Source organism: Giraffa tippelskirchi, chromosome 8, assembly GCF_054371585.1.
Source record: "Giraffa tippelskirchi isolate mGirTip1 chromosome 8, T2T-mGirTip1v1.2.pri, whole genome shotgun sequence".
NCBI classification, from domain to species: Eukaryota; Metazoa; Chordata; class Mammalia; order Artiodactyla; family Giraffidae; genus Giraffa; species Giraffa tippelskirchi.
This window is the reverse complement of record NC_137282.1, coordinates 126,808,105-126,830,345: the sequence shown is the minus strand read 5'-3', so window position 1 is coordinate 126,830,345 and position 22,241 is coordinate 126,808,105. Positions and strand designations below refer to the sequence as shown.

General features: G+C 46.1%; 1 protein-coding gene and 1 non-coding gene across 5 annotated transcripts in view; one reads left to right on the top strand and one right to left on the bottom strand.

Moving 5' to 3' along the window:
• Positions 1-22,241, bottom strand: part of PNPLA1 (patatin like domain 1, omega-hydroxyceramide transacylase) — an 83,302-nt gene that overhangs the window by 48,934 nt on the left and 12,127 nt on the right. For 2 of the 4 annotated variants that reach the window (XM_081520236.1, XM_081520240.1), the window contains exon 2: positions 11,444-11,560. In XM_081520236.1, coding sequence (XP_081376362.1) covers positions 11,444-11,560 — 117 coding nt within the window. Of the gene's footprint in view, positions 1-4,687; positions 4,893-11,443; positions 11,561-22,241 lie in introns of those variants that run through there. The other 2 variants (XM_081520234.1, XM_081520238.1) reach the window with 1 other exon arrangement.
• TRNAG-UCC (transfer RNA glycine (anticodon UCC)) lies at positions 8,020-8,092 on the top strand. Its single transcript has one exon. It is a non-coding gene; the product is annotated as a tRNA-Gly (tRNA).

The following is a 22,241-nucleotide window of genomic DNA, read 5'->3' as shown; positions in this document are numbered from 1 at the left end:
TGAACTAGATCCCACACGTTACAACTAAAGATCTCCCATGAACGAAGACCCAGCAGGGCCAAGTAAAATGTTTTTTTTTTTTTGAGAAAACACAAGTGGTTGATAAATACATAGAGATGCTTAATAGCACTAGTAATGAGGGTATGCAGATTAAATAAGCAAAATGAGATATAACTTCATATCCATCAGATTGACTTAAAACTCTTCAGTCTTGGGAGTTCCCTGGTGGCCTACTGGTTAGGATTCTGCACTTTCACTGCTGTGGCCCAGGTTTAATCCCTAATCAGGGAACTGAGATCCTGCAAGCCACCGGGTGTGGCCAAAAAAATAAATAACTCTACAGTCTGATAGTCCCAAGGGTTGATGATGACATTGTGGGAAAACTAGGAACTGCTAGTGGCTAAATTGGTACAACTTCTTTGGCGAGTAATTTAGCCAAGTCTGGAAACATTCCATGTGGAGCTGAGAGACCCAAACAAGGATGCTCATAGCAGTGTTGTTTATAACAACAAAAACTTGGCCATGTCCATCAACAGAATGGCTAAATGAACCACAAGACAGTTTTAATGGAATAAATACAGAAAGAGGTGAAGAGGATTAAAGAAAATCAGGAGACCGAGTCCTGGTTCTTGCTCTGCTTCTAACTGATGACAGGATGGGGCAAGTCACGCGTCCCTCTTCGCTGAGTGCTCTCCGCAGACATTCTCATGGCTCACTCCCTCCCCTCCTTCAGGTCTTTGTGCAAATTCCACCTACTCAGAGAGGCTTCCCTGACCCTGGTGTCCATATAACCAGTATCCATGAGCCCTGACATTGCTTTGTCAAGAAGCAGAGTGGTGGGATTTCCCTAGTGCTCCAGTGACTAACAGAGAAGACAATGGCACCCCACTCCAGTGTTCTTGCCTGGAGAATCCCAGGGACCGGGGAGCCTGGTGGGCTGCCGTCTATGGGGTCGCACAGAGTCGGACACGACTGAAGCAACTTAGCAGCAGCAGCAGCCAGTGACTAAGACTCTGAGCTCCCAATGCAAGGGGCCCGGGTTTGATTCCTGGTCAGGGAACTAGATCCCGCAACTAAATATCCCTCATGTCGCAATGAAGATCCTGAGTGCCACAACTAAGACCTGGTGCAGTCAAGTAAATAGATAATTATTAAAAAAAAAAAAGCAGCAGCAGCAGCAAAGTGGCTTACAGGTCAGGCTAGGTTAAAACACCAGCTCTACCAGCTACTATTTGTGTGACCTTAGGCAAGTGATTTAGGCTTTCTGTGACTCAGTTTCCTCCCCTGTAAAATGGAGATAATAGTAGTTTTTACCTCAAAGGGTTGTTGTGAGGACTGAATGAGTTAATATGCCAAACAGAACAGTGCCTGATATGGTGGAGTGCTGGTGAGTAGTAAATTGCATGGCAGTTAAAATGAATGAAGTACACTTGAGTGATGTGGCTCAATCTCATAAACATGCTGCTGAATGAAAAGAGCACACTGCTCACCCTTCCATGAACTTCCCTCCCAATCACAGGCACGAGGCTGGCATGCAGACCAGCCCTCGGCCACACCACCATCAGATGTCCTTCTCATGGGTCTGAGTCCCTGTCCCCTGGCACCCACGTCCCTCACAGCCTGGCCAAGTCAGTTTTCAGTTCAGTTCAGTTCAGTCACTCAGTTGTGTCCAACTCTGCGACGCCGTGGACTGCAGAACTTCAGGCCTCCCTGTTCATCACCAACCCATGGAGTTTACCCAAACTTATGTCCATTGAGTCGGTGATGCCATCCAACCATTTGGGCAGTGTTTATTGATTGAATGGGATTAATTCTGAAAGTCCTCAAAGGCCCAAAGACAGAGACACCACTGACCCTTCTGGCTGGCGTGTTTTAAGAAGTTGAACTAAAGACATGAGGAGGTGGGGTCAGTGGAGCAGGTGAGTGACCAGAGTACCTGGAAAGACAGAGAAATCCCAGAAATGGGGGTGTCTCCCAGGGGAGGGAGTCTGTGACTCCAAGACCAGGGAGTAGGGAACCCTCACCCCAGCCCCTTTCTGAAGGCCTGTCCTAGGGTCCACTGTGTGACTGAAGGATGAACTTCTACATTCACAGAGGACTTGTCATTTGAAAAAAGATCTAGAAGGATCCCAGCAGAGTCCTTCCACTGGCTCCAGGAGGGGAAGTGGGATTGGGGACAAGGGGGGAGGTGAGTGAAGGCTTTTTTTTTTAATACTCTAAATACTTTTGCATTGTTTGAATTGAGAAAGAACTGATTACTTCTGAATTATGAGAAAAAAAAATTTATCTTGCACGTAAGAGGTACTCAGGGAATGGGTATTATAATTATTCCTTAAAACAGAGAGAAAGACATCTCACCCAGCACAGATCCGCAGGCAGGAAGGGGCCCTGCTCACTCCTCTCCTCACTCTGCAGCTGGCCCTTCCCTCAATGTGTACCCTAAAGCGGACGCCCTCACTGCTCTCACCGCCTGGCCACCTGCCCCGAACAACAGCCTCCTACTGCTCTCCCTGTTTCTCCCCGACCTTTTTAAATTGTTTTTTCACCTTTATTTTTTTATATTTATTTATTTTTAATTGTCAACTTCATTTTTTGTATTTATTTATTTTTAATTGTCAACTTTATCATTTTTATATTTATTTATTTTTAATGGATTGATGATTGTTTTACAATATTGGTTTGATTTGTGTCATATATCAACATGAATTAGCCATCAGTGTACACACGCCCCCTCCCTCTTGAATCTCCCTCCTTCTCCTACCCATTCCCACCCCTCTAGGTTGTTACAGAGCCCCAGTTTGAGTTCCCTGAGTTAGAGTCCCTTGGACAAAAAGGAGATCCAACCAGTCCATCCTAAAGGAGATCAGTCCTGAGTGTTCATTGGAAGGACTGATGCTGAAGCTGAAACTCCAATACTTTGGCCACCTGATGCGAAGAGCTGACTCATTTGAAAAGACCCTGATGCTGGGAAAGATTGAAGGCTGGAGGAAAAGGGGATGACAGAGGATGAGATGGTTGGGTGGCATCACCAACTCAATGGAGATGAGTTTGGGTAAACTCCGAGAGCTGGTGATGGACAGGGAGGCCTGGCGTGCTGTGGTCCATGCGGTCGCGACGAGTCGGACACGACTGAGCGACTGAGCGACTGAACTGAACTGAGTCGTACAGCAAATTCCCACTGGCTGTCTATTTACATGCGTTAGTATACACCTCCACTACTCTCCCACTTCATTTCACCCCCTCCCTCCCCTCCCCCAGCATTGCTCTCTTTGTTTCTGCCCTGCCCCCTCCGTCTCACTCCCCACAGCCGGGCCGTTGACACATACCAACCAATTCACTCACTCACGCCATTAACCCTCTAACATAACAGGAGAATGAGATGCCTGTGTCCCAGGTCCGCACCATGAAGCGCCTGCGCTGGGACCCAACCCCTGGGGGACTGGGCTCCAGCCCCCGCTCCCGGCCAGCTGTCTGCTTTGCCTCCCTCCTTCCTCCCCACCCCCCAGGAGTGAAATCAGTTCTCCCCGCTACAAGGTCCACGTGACCTGGCCCCTGCCTGCCCCTCCGGCCTCATCCTCCACCCGCCTCTCCCTCACTCCCCAACGCCACGGGCTCCCCAGCTGGTCCTGCACCCAGAACAGTCTTTTCTTCCCAATCATCAAATGGCTTGCTCTCTCGCTTCACTCGGATTTCTGCTTGAAGGTCACCTCCTCCAAAAGGGCCTCCCTGACCACCCTTTCTCAAACAGTCCTCACTTTACTCTCTGACCCTTTCCTGCTGTGATTTTATTCATAGTTCTTATCACTTCCTGATCTGACTTTATTTTGACTTTATGAGACTACTTGTTTGGAGGCTTATTGTGTGTCTCCACTCTCTCTAGAGTTTCTGTTCCATGAGGGCAGGGACTTTGTCCCCAGTGCCTGGAACACAGGCTCGCACAGAATGATAGTGCAGCAAATGAATAAATGCTCCGCCTGCCCGCTCCCCGTCGCCCAGGCAAGGCAGCCCACACGGATGTCAGTCTGCTCCGGGACCGGGTCTGGGCCTGCCGTGTGGGGCTCGGGACAGTCCACTCCCCTTTCACGGGATGGTGCTCCTGCCTCTCGGTATGTTGCCCCATCCTTCCTCCCGAGCCCCCTGGACAAGTGGGGCAGAAGGCAAAGTGAGGCCCCCCATATTCCTTCCCAGTTTCCGTCCTCCAGCCCCTCTGTCCATCCCTCCAAGCCCAGGGCTTTCACTTCCAGCCACTTGGAAGCTGGTCTCACGAATCCACTCCCACCAAGATGATTAAGATGTCAATTTGTCCTTCCCAAGGATGTTTGCATTTTTAAATGAGGCCAGGCTGGAGCAACTCTTCACCCAGTGTATGCCTGTGTCATGGTGTAACTCCCAAGACTGGGATGTTTCCGAGAGAGACCACCTTTCCCTCTCCCAGACCGTGGGAGACAGTGTCACAGGCCAAGGTTTTGAGGGAGATGGAGGGAGAGTTCCAAGCTCAGCCAATGGGTCAGAGACTGGGACCCGGCAAACCCTGACCACAAATGCTATCCCACTCAATCTACATCTTCCCTTCCCAATGCCCAGAAGACCTGGCTTTGCTCCCCAAAGCATCCCCAAGCCACCCTCAGTCCCTGCTTTGTGGAACCCCTCCAGAGGCTCCCCAGGAAACCCAAAACAGAAACCTTACCCATTTCGATCCCACAGATGGCCAAGGCTGCCACCACCGCACCTGCCGATGTCCCAGCAAAGCGATGAGCTGTTTCCAGCATCCGGGGGGCCAGGTCCCGAAGGGCGTCCACCGCCCCGGCCTGGTAGAAGGAGAGGAACCCGCTGCCCGAGAAAGAGATGGAATGAGGGGTGTCTGGGTCCCCCTTGAAAACCTGTTCTTCCATCTCCTCAACCTGGGGCCTCCTGGGGAAGGGAGGAACCTCTCAGCGCCGATGTGCCTGAACGCCAGCCACCCTCCTGTCGAAACTCGCGGCCAATCTTCCCTGCCAGCCCGGAGCCTGGAATGTGGCTGTCTCTCCCCGGGCGGCTGGGACACCCACGGTGGCTCAGGCAGCAGCTGCCTGGGCCTGTTGAGCTCGGTCAGGAGGCAGCCCCAAAGCCTGGTAAAGGCCCCAGCGGGCAGAGTCCTGGCCCTGTGAGCGCCCTCGTCTGCACTTGCCTGGCACCCCTTGGATCGCAGGTGGCCACCACACAGGGCCGGGCCCAGGAAGAGGTGCTGCTCAGCCCTGAGTCCCGAAGGGTTCACTCATCGGGTTGCAAAACCTCCACGGATGGGTATGGGATGGCACCTCCCTTCCCCACACGCTGCAGCTGTAAAGGGAATAAACGCTGGCCTCCCTCCAGGAGAGGGTATTCCTTTCCCACAGCGACAGAGCTGCCAAGTTGGCTCTGGTTTCTCACAGCACCCATGCCCCCACAGCGATGCCCCTCCCTGGGATCCTGCTCCAGGCTCTGGGTGGCGTGTTTGAGGTGTGACACAATTGTTTTTATTTGTTCTTGCATAAGTGCCCCTTTGCTTACTCATCTGTTTATTCACATGTTAGGACTGGCCACCAGCAAAATTGTGAAGGAAAAGAGTTTGGGCTCCAGGGCCCCCACCCGCCACCTCTCCAGCTGTCACCTTCTCTCCTCCGCCCTTCACCAACACACCAACTCTTAGCACTCTCTGTCCAAGCCCTGAATCTCTGCGCTGTATCCTAAGTGTCCCGCAAGAAACCAATCTGAAATCTCCATTATTCTGTGTTAGGGCATCATATTGGAAGCTATCTTCCCTTTGAAATGAGACGTTTGAGATGTCAGTATTTAACCCCAAGGATGAACAGCTTGGGACCCCAGGTGTGGGGGCATCTGGGTCAGGGCAGAGAGATGATTTGGAACCCAAAGGGAAAGGCAGGTGGTGGGAGGACCAAGGGTAGCTCCAGGGAGCCATGGTCATGCCAGTCTGGAGCGGTGCAACATGGCCCTGGCAAGGAGCGTCTTCCTCACTACCAGCAAATGTCACTGCCTAAGGATGTCACAAGGCAGTGAGGTGGCAGCTATCCCCCTTCTCTGTCCCCCCAGGGTACACAGAAGCAGGATGAGAATTGGAATGGAGACACAAAGCCTCCTGCCCAACGCTCAGTCCAGCTCCATGCCCTGCTAGGATGTGATAGCCATGCTGAACCCACCAGGGGAAGTGAAGTGAAATGAAGCGAAAGTCGTTCAGTCATGTCTGACTCTTTGTGACCCCATGGACTGTAGCCCGCCAGGCTCCTGTCCATAGAATTCTCCAGGCCAGAATCCTGGAGTGGGTAGCCGTTCCCTTCTCCAGGGGATCTTCCCAACCCAGGGATCGAACCCAGGTCTCCTGCAGCGCAGGTGAATTCTTTACCATTTGAGCCACCAGGGAAGCCCGAAACCCAGCAGGGGACCTCCCGTCAACTCTGCTCACCTTACTGATCTAGTGGAACTTCACAGTGGGGAGCAGTGCCCAGTGTTGGGTCAGGAAGGGGTTTTCTGTCTTGGGTAGGTAGTTCCAGGTATATAATTACCTCTATTTGAGAAGGGAACTCCTGACTAAATGTGTCTGCAACAGAGAAAATGCGTGCACACCCCTGTCTGCGTTTGCGTGTATATGTGCAGACTCAGAGACACACACACACACACACGCACACACACACACACACACACACACACACACACACACACACACAGATCTGAGGCCACTGACAGGCTGGGGTGAAGAGTAGGGTGAGGCTTGGTGGAGTCCAATCAGCTCTCAGCACATCGAGACCCTGCCTCTGGGAGATGGGAGGGAGTGGAAGCCCCGTCCCCTAACACTGACTCCTACACTTGGGAATAAGATAGACAAATGAGAAATAACCAGGGAACCGTACAAGGCAGTCTATAATTAAGTACCAAATTGCAGGGCTGAGATTCCTGCCAGAAAAGTTCAGAGATCAGAGTGAACAGCATGGGCTGGAACCTTCAGAGAAGCTCTGTGATAGAGTTGTGGGTTGGGGGGTTTAAAGAAGCTAGCAGGAGGAGCGAGGGTACTATGGCAAGAAGCAGTGTGCAGTCCTTACAGAGAGTGAAGGGGTGTGATGGCAGGCAGTTACACAGGATGAAGGACTCTGGATTAGACAGATGTGTGTTGAAGCCCAGTTCTATTATTTACAGGCAGTGTGACATGTGGTAACCTCTCCAGGCCTTGGTTTTCCTCATCTGTAAAATGGGGACAATAATGCATATACTGTACAGGAACTGTAAAACATAAGATATGGTTATAAAATGCCTAAGCACATGGTGTGTCTCTTATTGTCAAAGGGCAGTAAGGGCCAAGCCTTTTAGAATAGGTGGAGCTGGGAGCCAAGGTGGAATAGAAAGATGGGGTTAACAGAGGAAGGCGGGATTCACTCACAACGTGTAGGAGGAGCTAAGAGAATCCTCGAGCAGGAGAGTCTTGGAAAGGCAGCGAGACAGGCTGGAGGATGAAGCAGGAGGATAGAGCTACATCCTCCTACGGATGTTGGCGCCAGGCTAGAGAGGTGGCTGAAGAAAGATAAGTTAATGATGCCATTGCATCAGAGATTCAGAGGACCTGGGGACCGGTTGGATGGGCAAGATGAGTCACGGCTGATGCCCATTTTTAGCCTGGGTGCTGGGAGGGGTGGGGTTGCCTTTGGCAGTCTTGGGAAAACTAGGACAGAGCTGGGGAAACTGGGTGGAGGGTGAGTTTACTTTACGACATGTCTGAGATGATAGCAGGATGTTGGAACTTTGGAGGAGGGGCAGGGAAGACTCCAGAGAGGGGGACAGAGAACCCTGCCACTGAGCCGCAGAGAAGGATGAGCAGCCGGAGGTGGGCAAGGTGTCATGCTGAAGGAAGACAACCTTGGACAAATATTCTTCCTGATCATCTTGCTCTTCTCAGTGAAAGAGGAGGCAGGGCCACCTGTTGTACATGGACTGCGGGGGCTCAAGAAGGCTGGGACCCCATCACCCTTTCAAAGATAGCGGTCCAGTGAGACTTCCCTGGTGGTCCAGTGGTTCAGACTCTGTACTTCCACTGCAGGGGGCGCAGGTTCGATCCCTGCTTAGGGAACTAAGATCCCACATGCCATGCGATGTGGCCAAAAATTAAAAAAAAAAAAAAGAAGAAAGCAAAGACAGTGCTGAGCCCTGCCTCTGTTCCTGGCACCTTGCTCCTCAGGTCTGGCTGTGGGATTAGGCCAGCATCCTCACTGAGGAAAGATATTCTTCAGTTCCATGGGGATGGTGAAGACCACAGCAGGTACAGCACAGCCTCTATGCGTGCATGCTAAGTCGTTTCAGTCGTGTCTGACTCTTTTCGGCCCTGTGGACTGTAGCCTGCCAGGCTCTATGCAAACAAGCAAACAAGAAATTCACCGGGAAGGCCCCATGGGAGCTGTCAACGCATTCACACATGCTGACCCCAGAGAGAGCTCTGCATACCTGACTTGGGCTTTGGGGCCACAGGGTTCACCCACCCTGTCCCTCATCTCATTTCCCACTGTTCCTGGCGTTGTGCTCGAAGCCCTAAGAACTCCAAGTGGACGCCGTCAGGAAAGGATCACATTCTGACACCCGCATTTGATTTTCAGAGTCGGCTCATAACCCTCTCAGGTGTTTTACTCCAACATTGCTCTTGTGGCTCATCAGCCTCTGAGGAAATCGCATGTAAGAAACTGAGACTGCTTATCACACACGATTCCAACAAGACAACCCAAAGGAATTCATTGAAGAACCTGGGGTTTCCATAAATATAAAATATGTGAAACCACCCAGGACACAGCTCTCGGAGAGAAAGATGGCATTGAGATTCCGGGTTAGCTTTTCATTGATGATGTACCACCCTTTACTTAAATCTTATAAAAAAGTTTATTTAGTGAAGAACCTGGTTGTTTCTGGACATGAAAGAATGAATGTCATAGCATTGTCCTTGAGTAACCTTGCCAATGACATTTAACCTGAATCGAATGAAGGCCTAGCTTCTAGTTACAGTGAATACAGAGTATGAAGGGAAGCCTCTTGCTCAGTCATGTCTGACTCTTTGCAACCCCATGGACTGTAGCCCGCCAGTCTTCTCTGTCCGTGGGGATTCTCCAGGCAAGAATACTGGAGTGGGTTGCCATTTCCTTCTCCAGGGGATCTTCCCAACCCTAGGATCAAACTCAAGTCTCCTGTGTCTCCTGCATTGGCAGGCAGATTCTTTACCACTGAACCACGTGGGGAAGTGTACAGGGTATGAAGGAGCAAGTTAAAGGACACCACGTGAAAACAAGACAGACTGAAACCCGGGGAAGAGCTGGTAGATAGCATTGCTACACAGCAGCCATTCCCAGCCCGCTGCTCCTTGCTCACCTCCCCATAAGCAGTTAAAAGGGCAGATACTTGATTTCCCAGCCTCCCTTGCAGCTAGAGACCAACATAAGAGCCAGTTCTGGTCAATGAGAAGTAAGGGGGAATCTGCTGGAGCTATGGCAGCCGTTTTGTACCCATCAGGGGAAACAGGCAGACATACTAACTGTATTAGTTATCGATGGCCTTGTCACAAATTACTTCAAAACTTAATTACTTCAAATAACAAACATTTATGAACTTACACAGTTTCCAAACTTTAGGAACCTGCTAATGGTCTCTCATGAGGTTGTGGTTAAGCTGATAGTCAGGGTTGCAATCATCTCAAGGGTCGTGGGGATGGAAGAATCCACTTTCAAATGCACTCTCATGGTTGTTAGTAGGCACCAGATCTTAGCTGGCTATTGATAGAAAGCTTCCCCACCTGGGTCTCTTCACTGCACTGCTCACAAGATAACAGCTTTCTTTTGCCAGAGTGAGAGGTACAAGGGAGTGAGAGAGAGTAAGAGACAGAGTGTGAACCCCCGATGGAAGCCATAGTCTTTTTACAAGATTCTCAGAAGTGATACCATTCCTTCTGCCATATTCACACCCCTCCCACATTTTACCAGGGTTGGTCTGTGAGACCAGAAGGTGGGAATTCTTAGGGACAAAAGAGGCTGGCTACTTCACTGAGGATAACAGAAGAGAGAGACAGAGAGAGCCTGGGTCTTTGAGAAGATCCTTGAGTGACTGTACCAACCCCCAAACCATTTGTATGCTTCCTTTTATATCAGATAATTGAATGCCTTTATTGTTGAAGCCTTTGTGCATTTGACATTTGCTGCTGAAAACCTCAGGACGAATGCAAGGACTATTCAATATTTCTAGTAAGATGTAGAAATGATCTTGAGAAGAACAGATAAAAACTAGTCCTGTGCTTTTAGTAAAAATAGGGGAAAAACTTTAAGGTATAGATTGTTATTATAGCTGAAATCTGATTCATAAAAATTCTAAAAAATTCCATCTGAAAATTTCAGATGAATTTTATTATACCTTTTGGAAATTATTTATCAACTATTCCTTTAGTTAGGAGAAATAGAATATTTTTTTCTTCCTTATTCCCCCTAAAAAACAAGTGGTGTTCTACTAATTAATTGGATAGTCCTCTAATATAGCACTTGACTTTTGAGGTGTGTGACTTACTTTTTATATACTTGATCAACATGTATGTATATCCTCTGTGGGGTGAAAGTGTTTACAACTTTTATGAAAAGTCTGTAATAATAATAGTAAAAGACTTCAGGTGAGAGGAGAAACTTGACACCCTTGAGATGGGGACAGAGCTGGCTAGGTTATAACATGACCCTGTCATGCTGTCCTTTCATACGACCTTGAGATCATTCATGCAAATGAAATTACACCTTCTTCTCATTATGAAACAGCTCAAACATACAGTAAAGTGCTGAAAATAGAACAGCAAACAACCATGTACCTACCAGACAGATTGAACTGATCTTAACATTTTATCACATCTTGGATAAATATTTGCTTGGTTTTAAAGAAATGAAATATTACAGATAGAGGTGAAACTTCCTTTGAACTCTTTCCTGATTTTACTCCTACTCTTCCTCCCATGGGAAACCATGTCCCAGATTAGAAAGTCTTTCTCTTCCATGTTTTTGTATTTTTATTAAATGAATATGTTTTATAAACAATATATAGTATGGTTTTACAAATAATTTTAAATTTCATATAAGCAAACACATTAACTTATACTGCAATTTGCTGTTTTCATTCAGCGTTGGGATACTTGGCTCTAGTCACTGCTTTTGGTAACCTATTTTATGACCACGGGGCAATGTATTTATTATTCTCTTATTGATGGGCATTCAGGTTGTTTCCAGTGTTTTACTACAACCAAGAATGCTGCAGTGAGAACTCTTTATTATACATTTCCCTTTACATGATACGGGAATTTCTCAGGTCACGATGTGGCTGTATCAGTAGTATTCGTGGGATTTTATTTGATGAAGGTGACTGAGTGGTGACATGGAAAAGCTAATGCCAATGAAAGAAAATTTTTATTACTTACATCCTGCATTCAAGGAGGCTTGCCATGCCATGCATGGCCTCAGGGAGAAGCACCAGGTTTGGTCAGGAGACAGATGGGATGAGGGGAAGGCATGGCACAGAAACTTGGTTGTATTTTCTGCAAGAAAGCAAGGCAGGGCAGAGAAAGAGCTTAGGATTGACTGATTTAAATAGTGTCAGCAGGCTCTGGTCTATAGAGGTGGTCTCAAGGTGTCTGGAACCTAGTCCTGGGTGATTAGGGTAGAGGAGTATTGCTTCCTGGAGTATAACAGCCAGATGGAGGAGGTGGTTCAGAGTAAGGGCTCTGGATTGGTTACTGTGCTATGAAAGGTGTGCTTTGAGCCCTTTGCTATCACTAAGAATTGGCCTACTCTAGGAGTAGTGGTCTCTCCTCAGTAGGAAGGCCACAAATGCCAGAGCATCATGAATACATACCAGGGGACATCCCTGGCAGTCTAGTGGTTAAGACTCTGCCCTTCTATTGCAGGTGGCGTGGGTTTGATCCCTGGTCAGGAAATTAAGATCCCACATGCCCCCCCCCAAATTATAAGTATATATATATATACACACACACACACACACATACATAGATGTTGTTGTTCAGTCACTAAATTGTGTCTGACTCTTTGTGACCCCATGGACTGAAGGCTTCCCTGTCCTCCACCATCTCCCAGAGTTTGCCCAAATTCATGTCCACTGAGTCAGCGATGCTATCTAACCATCTCATCCTCTGCCACTCCCTTCTCCTTTTGCGTTCAATCTTTCCCAGCATCAGCGTCTTTTCCAACGAGTCGGCTCTTTGCATCACATGGCCAAAGTATTGGAGACAGCAAGCTCCAAAGTATTGGAGCTTCAGCATCAGTCCTTCCAATGAATATTCAGGGTTGATTTCCTTTAGGATTGACTGGTTTGATCTCCTTGCAGTCCAAAGGACTCTCAACATATATACTAACATATATACACACAGTAGGAAAATAGGGCACTTCTTCAATTTGACCAGTTGTTGCCAAATTGCTCTCTGGAGTGGCTGTACCATTTTATGCTCCCAGTCAATAAGAGATCTAATAGCTTCCCTTCTCTTGGTATCACTGCTGCTGCTGCTAAGTTGCTTCAGTCGTGTCCAACTCTGTGCGACCCCATAGACGGCAGCCCACCAGGCTCTGCCGTCCCTGCGATTCTCCAGGCAAGAATACCGGAGTGGGTTGCCATTTCCTTCTCCAGTGCATGAAAGGGAAAAGTGAAAGTGAAGTTTCTCAGTCGTGTCTGACTCTTAGCGACCCCATGGACAGTAGCCTACCAGGCTCCTCCGTCCATGGGATTTTCCAGGCAAGAGTACTGGATTGGTATCACTAGAGTTTTTAAACGTTGCCAATTTGAAGGGTGGGCTTCCCAGGTGGCTCAGTGGTAAAGAATCTGCCTGCCAATGCAGGAGATACAAGAGACACGGGTTTGGTCCCTGAAGTAGGAAATGACACCCAACTCCAGTATTCTTGCCTGGAAAATTCCACGGGCAGAGAAGCGTGGCGGCCTTCAGTCCATGGGGCCTCAAAGAATCGGACACGACTGAACAACTAAGCAACAATGATTTGAAGGGTGTGAACTCACTGTTGTTCCACTGATACTTTCCTGATTATTTATGAGGCTAGGCATCATCTCATATTTCATGTCCTTCCAGATTCCTCTTCTCTGAATTACTTATTCTTAGCCTTTCCCCACTGGGGTGAGGGCAGTTAATAATGTGTAGTCACGGATGCTAATATTAGCTCCACTAAATGCATTGTAAATATGCTTTCCCAGTTTGCGACCTGTCTTTTGACTTTTTTATGATGTCTCTATGGTACAAAATTTTAAAATTTTAATGTAGTAAAATGTATCATTCTTCCCCTTTATGGCTTAAGTGCTTGTATCTTTAAGTCATAAAGATGCCCTCTCATATTAAACAGAGTCTTGGTTATTTTAAATGATTTACGTATCAAGCCTAAGCTGTTCATTTAATCTCTCTTGAAAAACTGCCTTCTGGTTTGGCACCATGAGTTTTAAAATATTGATTTGGCCAAAAAGTTCCTTCAGTTTTTTAAGTAAAAATAAAAGACATACTTTTCATTTTCACCAAGAACTTTATTGAACAATGTGTTCACTGTTTTGTTCCACCACCTTGTGCCACTTTTCAGACAGCTTCATAAAAATTTCATCTTCCCAAAATGTTTTATCTTTTTTAAGCAAAGAATTGTTCCAGGTGCTTTTTACAGTCTTACAGGAATTGAAATATTTTCCATTAAGAAAATTGCATAAAGACTGAAATAAAGGGACATGTGAATGTGCAATGTCTGGTGAATATGGCGGACGAATCAGAACTTGCCAGCCAAGCTATTAACAGTTTTTTCCTGGCCATCAGAGAAACATGCAGTCTTGCATTATCCTTGTGGGAGATTATGCGTTTTCTGTTGACTAATTCCAGAAGCTTTTTCATGGAGTGCTATCTTTAGTTGGTCTAATTGGAAGCAGTGGTGGTGGTGGTGGTTTAGTTGCTAAGTCGTGTCTGACACTTGTGACCCCATGGACTGTAGCCTGCCAGGCTCCTCTGTCCATGGGATTCTCCAGGCAAGAGTACTGGAGTGGGTTGCTGTTTCCTTCTCCGATTGGAAGCAGTACTTGTTGGAATTAATCATTTGGTTTCCCAGAAGGAGCTCGTAATAGAGCCCCCTTCCTATCCCACATATACACGTCACCCTCTTCTTTGGATGAAGACTGGCCTTTGGTGCGGCTGGTGGTGGTTCATTTTGCTTGTCCCACAGTCTCTTCTGTCCCACATTGTTGTACAATATCCACTTTTCATTGCCCATCACAATTTGTTTTAAAAATGGAACATTTTCATTACGTTTAAGTAGAGACTTGCATGTGGAAATATGATCAAGAAGGTTTTTATCACTTATGTGAAACTCAAACATCAAAGTGATGAACATAACCAAGCTGGTGCAAATGATTTTCAGTGCTTGATTTGGACATTTTGAGCATGTCAGCTATCTCTCACATGGTAATAACGCTGAGTGTTCTCAATTAACGTTTCAATTTGGTTGCTATCTACTTCAACTGGTATACCTGACTGCGGAGCAGGGTCCAGTGAGAAATCTCCAGCACAAAACTTCTCAAACCGCTTCGACGCATTTCATCAGTCACAGCACCTTCTCCATACACTGCACATTTTCTTGCATTTCAGTTGCATTTTTACTTCTCTCACATAAAGCAAACTATGCTGAAAATGTTGCTTTTTTCCCTTCTATCTTCAATATTAAAATGGTTACACAAAATTCACCAATTTTGATAATTTTTAAAAAATGCACACTGATAATGATAGCTGTCACAATACAATCTAACAAAACTGCTATGAATCAAGTTAGAGACAACTAAGCGCTACTACAACTAACTTACGGAAAGAAACGAATGAATATTTGACCAACCCAATAAATGCTTGCAGATATTTATCCTGCAGAAATACTGCTAAGATTCCCTCTACCTCCTCAGTATATGCACAGGGTAGTTATATAGAGCACCAATTGTAATAGCAAAAATATAGAAAGTAACCTAAGTATCTATCAGTGGAAAGCTAGTTAAATTAATTATAGTCAGTATTCATATATCACATAATGTAATTCTCTGCAGCCATAGAAAAGAATAAGGGAGATCTGGATGTCCTCACATGGAAAGTTCTCCAAGATACAGTGGTAAATAGAGAGCATTGAAAAAAAAAAGGATCCAAAGAATAAATATAATATGCTACCATTTATGTCAAAAGGGAGAAAAAAAAGATTTTCTATGTGTGCACACATAAAATTTCAGAAACAAAACTACTGAGGGTGTCTACTTCTGAGGAGGGGGCCAGGGTTTGAGGGTGGGAGGGAAACCCATTTTTCATTGCCAGTCTTTTCTGTTTTCATTGTTACTTGCATTACGGCAAACAAAGAAGAATTGCTGTAGGTGGTGCCATTTGCTGTAAGCTGCTATTTGTTTTGGCATTTGGAATATTCTGAGGTGAAGAGGGCCTTTTGTTCCAATAGCTGAGACGAAATTGAATTATTAGAAATGGGGCAGGAGACTGAGCATCATTGGGACAGTTTGATCACATGTGTTCTTTCTGCAGCTGGGTCTGAAGACATAGAGGGCAGTGCTTACAGCCACATGCTGGTTAATGAGATCCAGGCTTGCCTTTGGGGGAGGGGGAGTTGTCTGGGAACCAAGGGGAAGTGTTTGGGAGTCTTAGGCGATGAGAGGTTGTCTGTGGGATGGGTGTGGGGTGGGGGGAGACAGAGGGAAGAGGACAGAAGGTTGTGAGGCAATTGGACTTGCCCAGGTCCCTGCAGCCCTGAGACCAGCTGTCTGAGCTGCAGCCTGGGCCACCGAAGGCTCTGAGTCCCCTGCCTGCACAGTAAGAATAGGCTCCGCATCCTTCCCCCAGGGGAGGAGGAGAGCCCCCTCCTCAAAGGCACTGGCAGGCAATCCTCTGGAGAGGAGGAAAAGCTAGGCTCAACCTAGAAAAATTCTCATCCAATCAATGGGAATTAAAGGCACCCCAAGTTTACCCTTGCTGAGATTTGAGAAGGGAAAGGGATTGGGTCAGCATCCACAGAACAAAGATAAAATGTACCCCAGCGTCAAGTCCAACGACCTTCCTCAAGGCAGTGCAGTGTAGCTGGGCAGGGATCCGGGCTCTCTGGGTTCAAATCACAGCTGTGTCAATTCCAACTTACTTAACATCTCAGTGCCTTAGTTTTCTTACACATAAAATGGGAAAATAATAGTCACCTCCTAGAGGGTGTCCTGGCTTATGGTAAGTGCTTATGAAGTATTAACCTTTGTAATTTCTCATTTACCACCTCTGCCCAGGGCAGTGACAGTCAGCATGTTGGGGGGTTGGGTCTGTATCTGAGGTGGATTTACGTTAACCAAGCTCAGAAATCTGAAGAATAAGCTGTAACCAACTCGTTCATTCACACAGGCCAGTGCTTGTAGGAGGATCCATCATCACCCTGATCTTCGCTCTTTTCCCCATGGGAGAGCCCAGACTACTCTCAGAGGCCCCTTGGGGGAATGGGGACACTTCTGTGCTCTTCTTTATTTCTCTGTCTGCTCCCACTGCGTGACTGTCTGCCTCATAGGGGCGAGCACTTTGGTACATCGGAAGCTGGCAATTCATGGTTGTCAAATAAATACCTGCTGAATGAGTAAATTGTCAACATATGTTTCCTGACATAACCAAACACTGGAAGCAACCTGAATGCTCAACAACAAGTTGTTATTAAATCATGACCCAGTCACCCCACAAAACCAAACAGTCATTGAGAAGAATGATTTTAGGTATTGCATAGAAAGATAGAGAAATGCTTGTGATGTAATCTTAGAAAAACAAAGGAAATCAAAATGGTCTGGGAGTGATGTGGTGATCTTGATATTTTGTTAAGTGAAAAAGCAAGATTCCAGAAAAGGAATATGATATGGTGCCATTTGTGTAAAAACGCAGGCAAAGAATGTAAGACTTATCTTGCAGCTGTAAGCACAAAATACTTCTGACCAACAAACCAAGTGACTGAAAACACCTGAGCCTCTAGGAAGGGGACAGAGAGGTGGACAGCTGGGAACAAGCCACTGACAACTTATGTTGAGCCTGAATGTGCTTCTGATTAAAAAAATCAAATAATTTAAAATACTTTCTGGGGGACTTGCCTGGTGGCCCAGTAGGTAAGAATCCACCTTGCAATGCAGGGGACATGGGTTCGATCCCTGGCCGGGGAACTAACGTTCTGCATGCCCGCACACAGCAACTACTGAGCCCACGTGCTCTGGAGCCTATATGCCACAACTACAGAGAGTGCAAGCGCTGCTACGAGAAATCCTGCCTGACTCAGTGAAGATCCCACCTGCTATTATACAACCAGGACCTGACGCAGCCAAACAAACGAAAAAAACCACTTTCTAGTACATAGCAAAGTAAAATAGATCAATACATTTTTTTTTCTACTATATTCCTCAACTCTAAGGCACAATGCTTTTTTAAACTGTTTTATTTATTTATTTATTTTATTTTTGTCTGTGCTGGGTCATCATTCCCGCACGTGGGCTTTCTCTAGTTGCAGCGAGCAGGGGACTACTCTCTAGTGGTGGGGTGCAGGCTTCCCACTGCAGTCTCTTGAGAATGTCGTGAGAGAATCACAAGTGGATTCTCTTGTTGTGGAGCACAGGCTCTAGAGTGTGAGGGCTGAGTAGTTATGGTGCACAGGCTTCGGTGCTCCATGGCATGTGGAATCTTCCTGGATCAAGGATCAAATCTGTGTCCCCTGCATTAGCAGGCAGATTCTTATCCACTGTACCACCAAGGAAGTACTAAGGCACAATTCTAACTCACATTTTAAAGTTTCTGATGTCAGAATACATCTCAATCAGTGGGCATTCCTAACAGGTTCTTGGGGTGGGTTTTCCTGCCCCTAAAAAGCATTTACTAAATTAATACTGAGTTTTAAAATCAATGATATTTTAGGATCAAGGAAATACAGCATATAAAAACGTGTCATCGGGAACAAAACTGTAATAGTATGAACCATTGTGTGATGGTATTGTGGGGATCTTCCTTTCTCAAAATAGTCCTGACTGATATTTTACATCATCTTTTCAAGTTTTTTTAAAATATATTTTTTAACAGTTTTCAGGAGATAATCAATGGTTTTAGAGAGAGGGATCCCCTAGCACTAGGGTATAGATAACCCACTAAGCTGTAAACCTACAAGAATCACCACTTCCTCAGCTTAGCTTAGTTTGAATAATTATCAGACAAAGCTCTGGGCCCTAATTTACCTGTGGTTACAAGGAAAGACCCATCATCCTTGGACTTTTCCTGAGATATCCATCTTCCAGTGATAGTTTGTCAAACCCGAGACAACACTTACTTGGCCACTGTGGGTGTCTATTCCAACAATCAGTTCAGACCTCGAGTTTTGATCATATGACATGTGGATACACTAACAACTGTCCAACTGATGGTTTGAAGTCTGACAGGAATTGCCTATTAGAAAATTTCATGTTTGCAAATTGCTACCAGCTCTTGTTACTCAAAGTGTGGTGTGAACCAGCAGCAGCAGTTCATACTCCAGAACTACTGAATCTAAGGTGTGCATTTTAACAAGGCTCCCAAGTGATTCAGATGCACATTAGAGTTTGAGAAGACCTACTATAAGCTATAAAGTGCAATATAGATGTCAGCTGTACTCCATTAATAAAAACAAAGTCAATAATAATTTCTTAATCTGTTTTCAGAGACCTTCACATTATCACCTCATTTGGTTTTTATAGGAAAGTACTAAGAGAGCTTTTAAACCTTGATGTATAGAATGGGAAAGGAGATTCAAAGAATTAAAGTGAAACTTACTACATTGAGTTTTGATTAGCCCTTTAATTGGGCAAAGGGTTGCTAGTTCATTGGTCAGGTACTCCTGTGGCTTTTCGATGATGCAGACATCTGATGTCTAGCCAAAATGGGAGGTAAGCCCCTCACCTCCCTTTGAACATCCTTTTCCAGTCTCTGCTAGGTTGTCTTCCTTTCTCAATGCCCAGGACTGTCCTTCCCTCAGGAGGAGACAGATGACAGTTTGTCCAGCCCCTCTTGCTGCTTATCTGGGGGCCCAGAATGGTCTCAACCTGGTCTCATCCTGTGGGGGGTGGGAGAGGCCGGTAAGGGAGTCTGAGACCAAGGCTGAAAGCTAAGTAGCCTCCACAGCCAGTATAACAGGTTGCTGGTCTAGGAAGCCAGATAGGTCCTTACATCAGCCCTGTGAGGACTTTTTAATTCGAACTCCAGTTAAAACGGCCTATTCTGGACTTCCCTGGTGGTACAGTGGATAAGAATCCACCTGCCAATGCAAGGGACGCAGGTTTGATCCCTGGTCTGGGAGGGTTCCACATGATGCAGAGCAGCTAAAGCCCATGTGCCACAACTCCTGAGCCTGCATGCTAGAGCCTGAGAGTCACAACTACTGAGCCCATGTGCTGCAACTAAGGAAGCCTGGAGCCTGGGCTCTGCGCAAGAGAAGCCACTGCAATGAGAAGCCTGTGCACCACCACGAAGGGCAGCCCCCGTTCACAGCAACTAGAAAAAAGCCTGAGCGCAGTAACAAAGACCCAGCGCAACCAAAAGTAAATTAATTTTTTAAAAAGAAGAATGGCCTGTTCTTCTAGGACCAAGAGTAGGAGGAGATTAGGCTATGCTTAAAAATAATTCAGGATCGGTGAGAAAAGAGCAGAAACATTTATTTCTTAAGAAACCTAATTATTAATTAAACCTAAGAGTTTATTTTTTTAAATCACCACGTTGATTATTTACTTGGCTATTTAATTGTTTCTTTGTTCACCTGTTTGATGGACTGTTGGAGTTTTGTTTCTAGAACAGATGAGGAAACCTATTGCTTTCCAGCTCAGTGAACTGTATCTCCAAATTAAGCCTTCTATTCAGACCACATGAGCTCAGGACAGGAGCAGCCTGCCTGGACTGTTAGGAACCTAAGATGAAAAGGCGAGTCCTGAGGGCTAAGTTCACCAGCGGAAATAGCCATAATAGGTACTAAGCTCTTCCTGAGTCAGGTGATCCAATCTTGCATTTTTAATGTTAAACAAAAATTTTGGAAAACAGTTTGGCTATTTATTAAGAATTGTAGTCAGTTGTGTCTTGGGTGAGGCTGCCTTCAATATTTCTTTGAATGAGTTATTCCATTTCTGAAAATTTATCCTAAGGAAATTATCTAAGGCATTGGAAAAACTCTAGCCAAAAGAGCTCACCACAGCACTATTTCAGATATCCAGCACTGAAAACCAACAGCACCTGAGAGTAAGGAAATAGATAAATGACCTCCAGTGTATCTACCAAATGATTAAGTAGCCATATTTTAAATGATATTTACATTTAAAGTATATCTGGCAGGGACTTCCCTAGTGGTCCTGTGGTTAAGACTGTGCTCCCAAGGCCAGGACCCTGGGGTCGATCCCTGGTCAGGGACTAGATGCTGCATGCTGCAACTAAGAGCCCGCAGCTATCAACCAAGACCCCAAGTGCCACAACTCAGACCTGGCACAGCCAAAAGAAAAGGATATTTGACACTGAACTGGGTCCCTCTATTGCCTTTCATCTAATATGTGAAAATGGTTGAAACAAAGTTAAAAATGGAAGTCATAAGGTAAAGGTTATTTGTAAAGTACTTGCCTGGAGAATCCCAGGGACGGTGGAGCCTGGTGGGCTGCCGTCTATGGGGTCGCACAGAGTCGGACACGACTGAAGCGACTTAGCAGCAGCAGCTATAAAATTTGGTCTAAGATGTATCAGGAAAGGCCTGCCCAGATTACCATAATGTCCTTTATCCATCCAAACCCAAAGCCCAGCCATCCTTCAAGTCCTGTGCCAGCTCCCCATCCCTCCCTCCTCACAACTCCTACAGTACAGGTTGGCCCTTGGCATAGGCTGCCTTGCATAGTTGGTGTTTTCATTCAGTATGTGTCTCTCTTGCTGGGACCCTTAATATCAGTGACTGGGTTTTAAACCTCTTTTATTCCACACAGCACACAGCTCAACCCCGGCACCCGATCAGTCACCCAGTCTTACTGACTTTACTTCTAAGCTTTCCTCGGCTCTATTCTTTCCTTTCTGTGCCTCCAATTAAGCCTCATTTCTCACATGGGTTCCTGCCATAATTGTAGCAACCACTGCTGTATCAGTTATGGATGCTTTAGGCTGCAAGTAACAGAAAAGTCAATGTGGAGTGGCTTAAACAATGAGGAAAGGTTATTATTATTATTTTTTTTTTTTGGCTTTGCTGGGTCTTTGTTGCTATCTGCGAACTTTCTCTAGTTGTGATGAGCCAGGGGCTACTCTCCAGCTGCCGCTTCTCATTGTATTGGCTTCTCTTGTTACAGAGCATGAGCTCCAGTAGGTGTGCCCCACAGGCTTAGTTGCCCTGAGTCATGTGGGATCTTAGTTCCTGGACCAGGCATCGAACTGGTGTTCCCTGCATTGCTAGGTGGGTTTTTAACCACTGGACGACCAGAGAAGCCCAAGGCTGTTCTTTTTATGTGAAAGGGCTCCAGAAGACTCTCTCTCAGGGTCCACTAGCCAGCACGGGGTCACACGCTCATGCCTGAGCTGAAAGCAAGGCTAGGAAAGCCATCATTTGGCATTTTCAGTCTCATTAGTGGGATGCAGACTCTGTCAGCAGGAAGAAGAAAAGAGTAAAGGGGCAGTTTCTGTTAGGGTAGGGAACCAATACCCTTGATTTTAGCCAGAAGGCCAGGAAACAATGGTAGGGAACCAGTACTGTGAGCCCCAAACTTCCTGCCATGGGTCTCCCCATTCTTTATTCCATCCTCAACACTGCCACAATTTATTCTTTCATTCATTTAATTAATGATTAATTCATTGTATTTGTCAAGTTCAGCGAGTTTATGTTCCAGCAACAAACAGCAAGGGGGAAGACAGAGCATAGAAATTGGCACCATCTTTTACCTATTTGCATCTGAAAGTGACATTTATCGATTCTGCTTACATTTCATTGGCTAAAGCAAGTCCTGTGGCCACACCTAACTTCAAGAAGGCACAGAAGTGAGCTCATCCTTCAGTGCAGGGTAAGCAGCATTAACAGTGAACCAAATCCATTGACTATATACTAAGAGAGGTGCTAGAGATGTATTGGTAAGCAAAATATCTATTTAGAAAGCATTTTCAAAAGACTAGAAGGAATCATCTACCACTTCCATTATGCATTCAGGCTAAC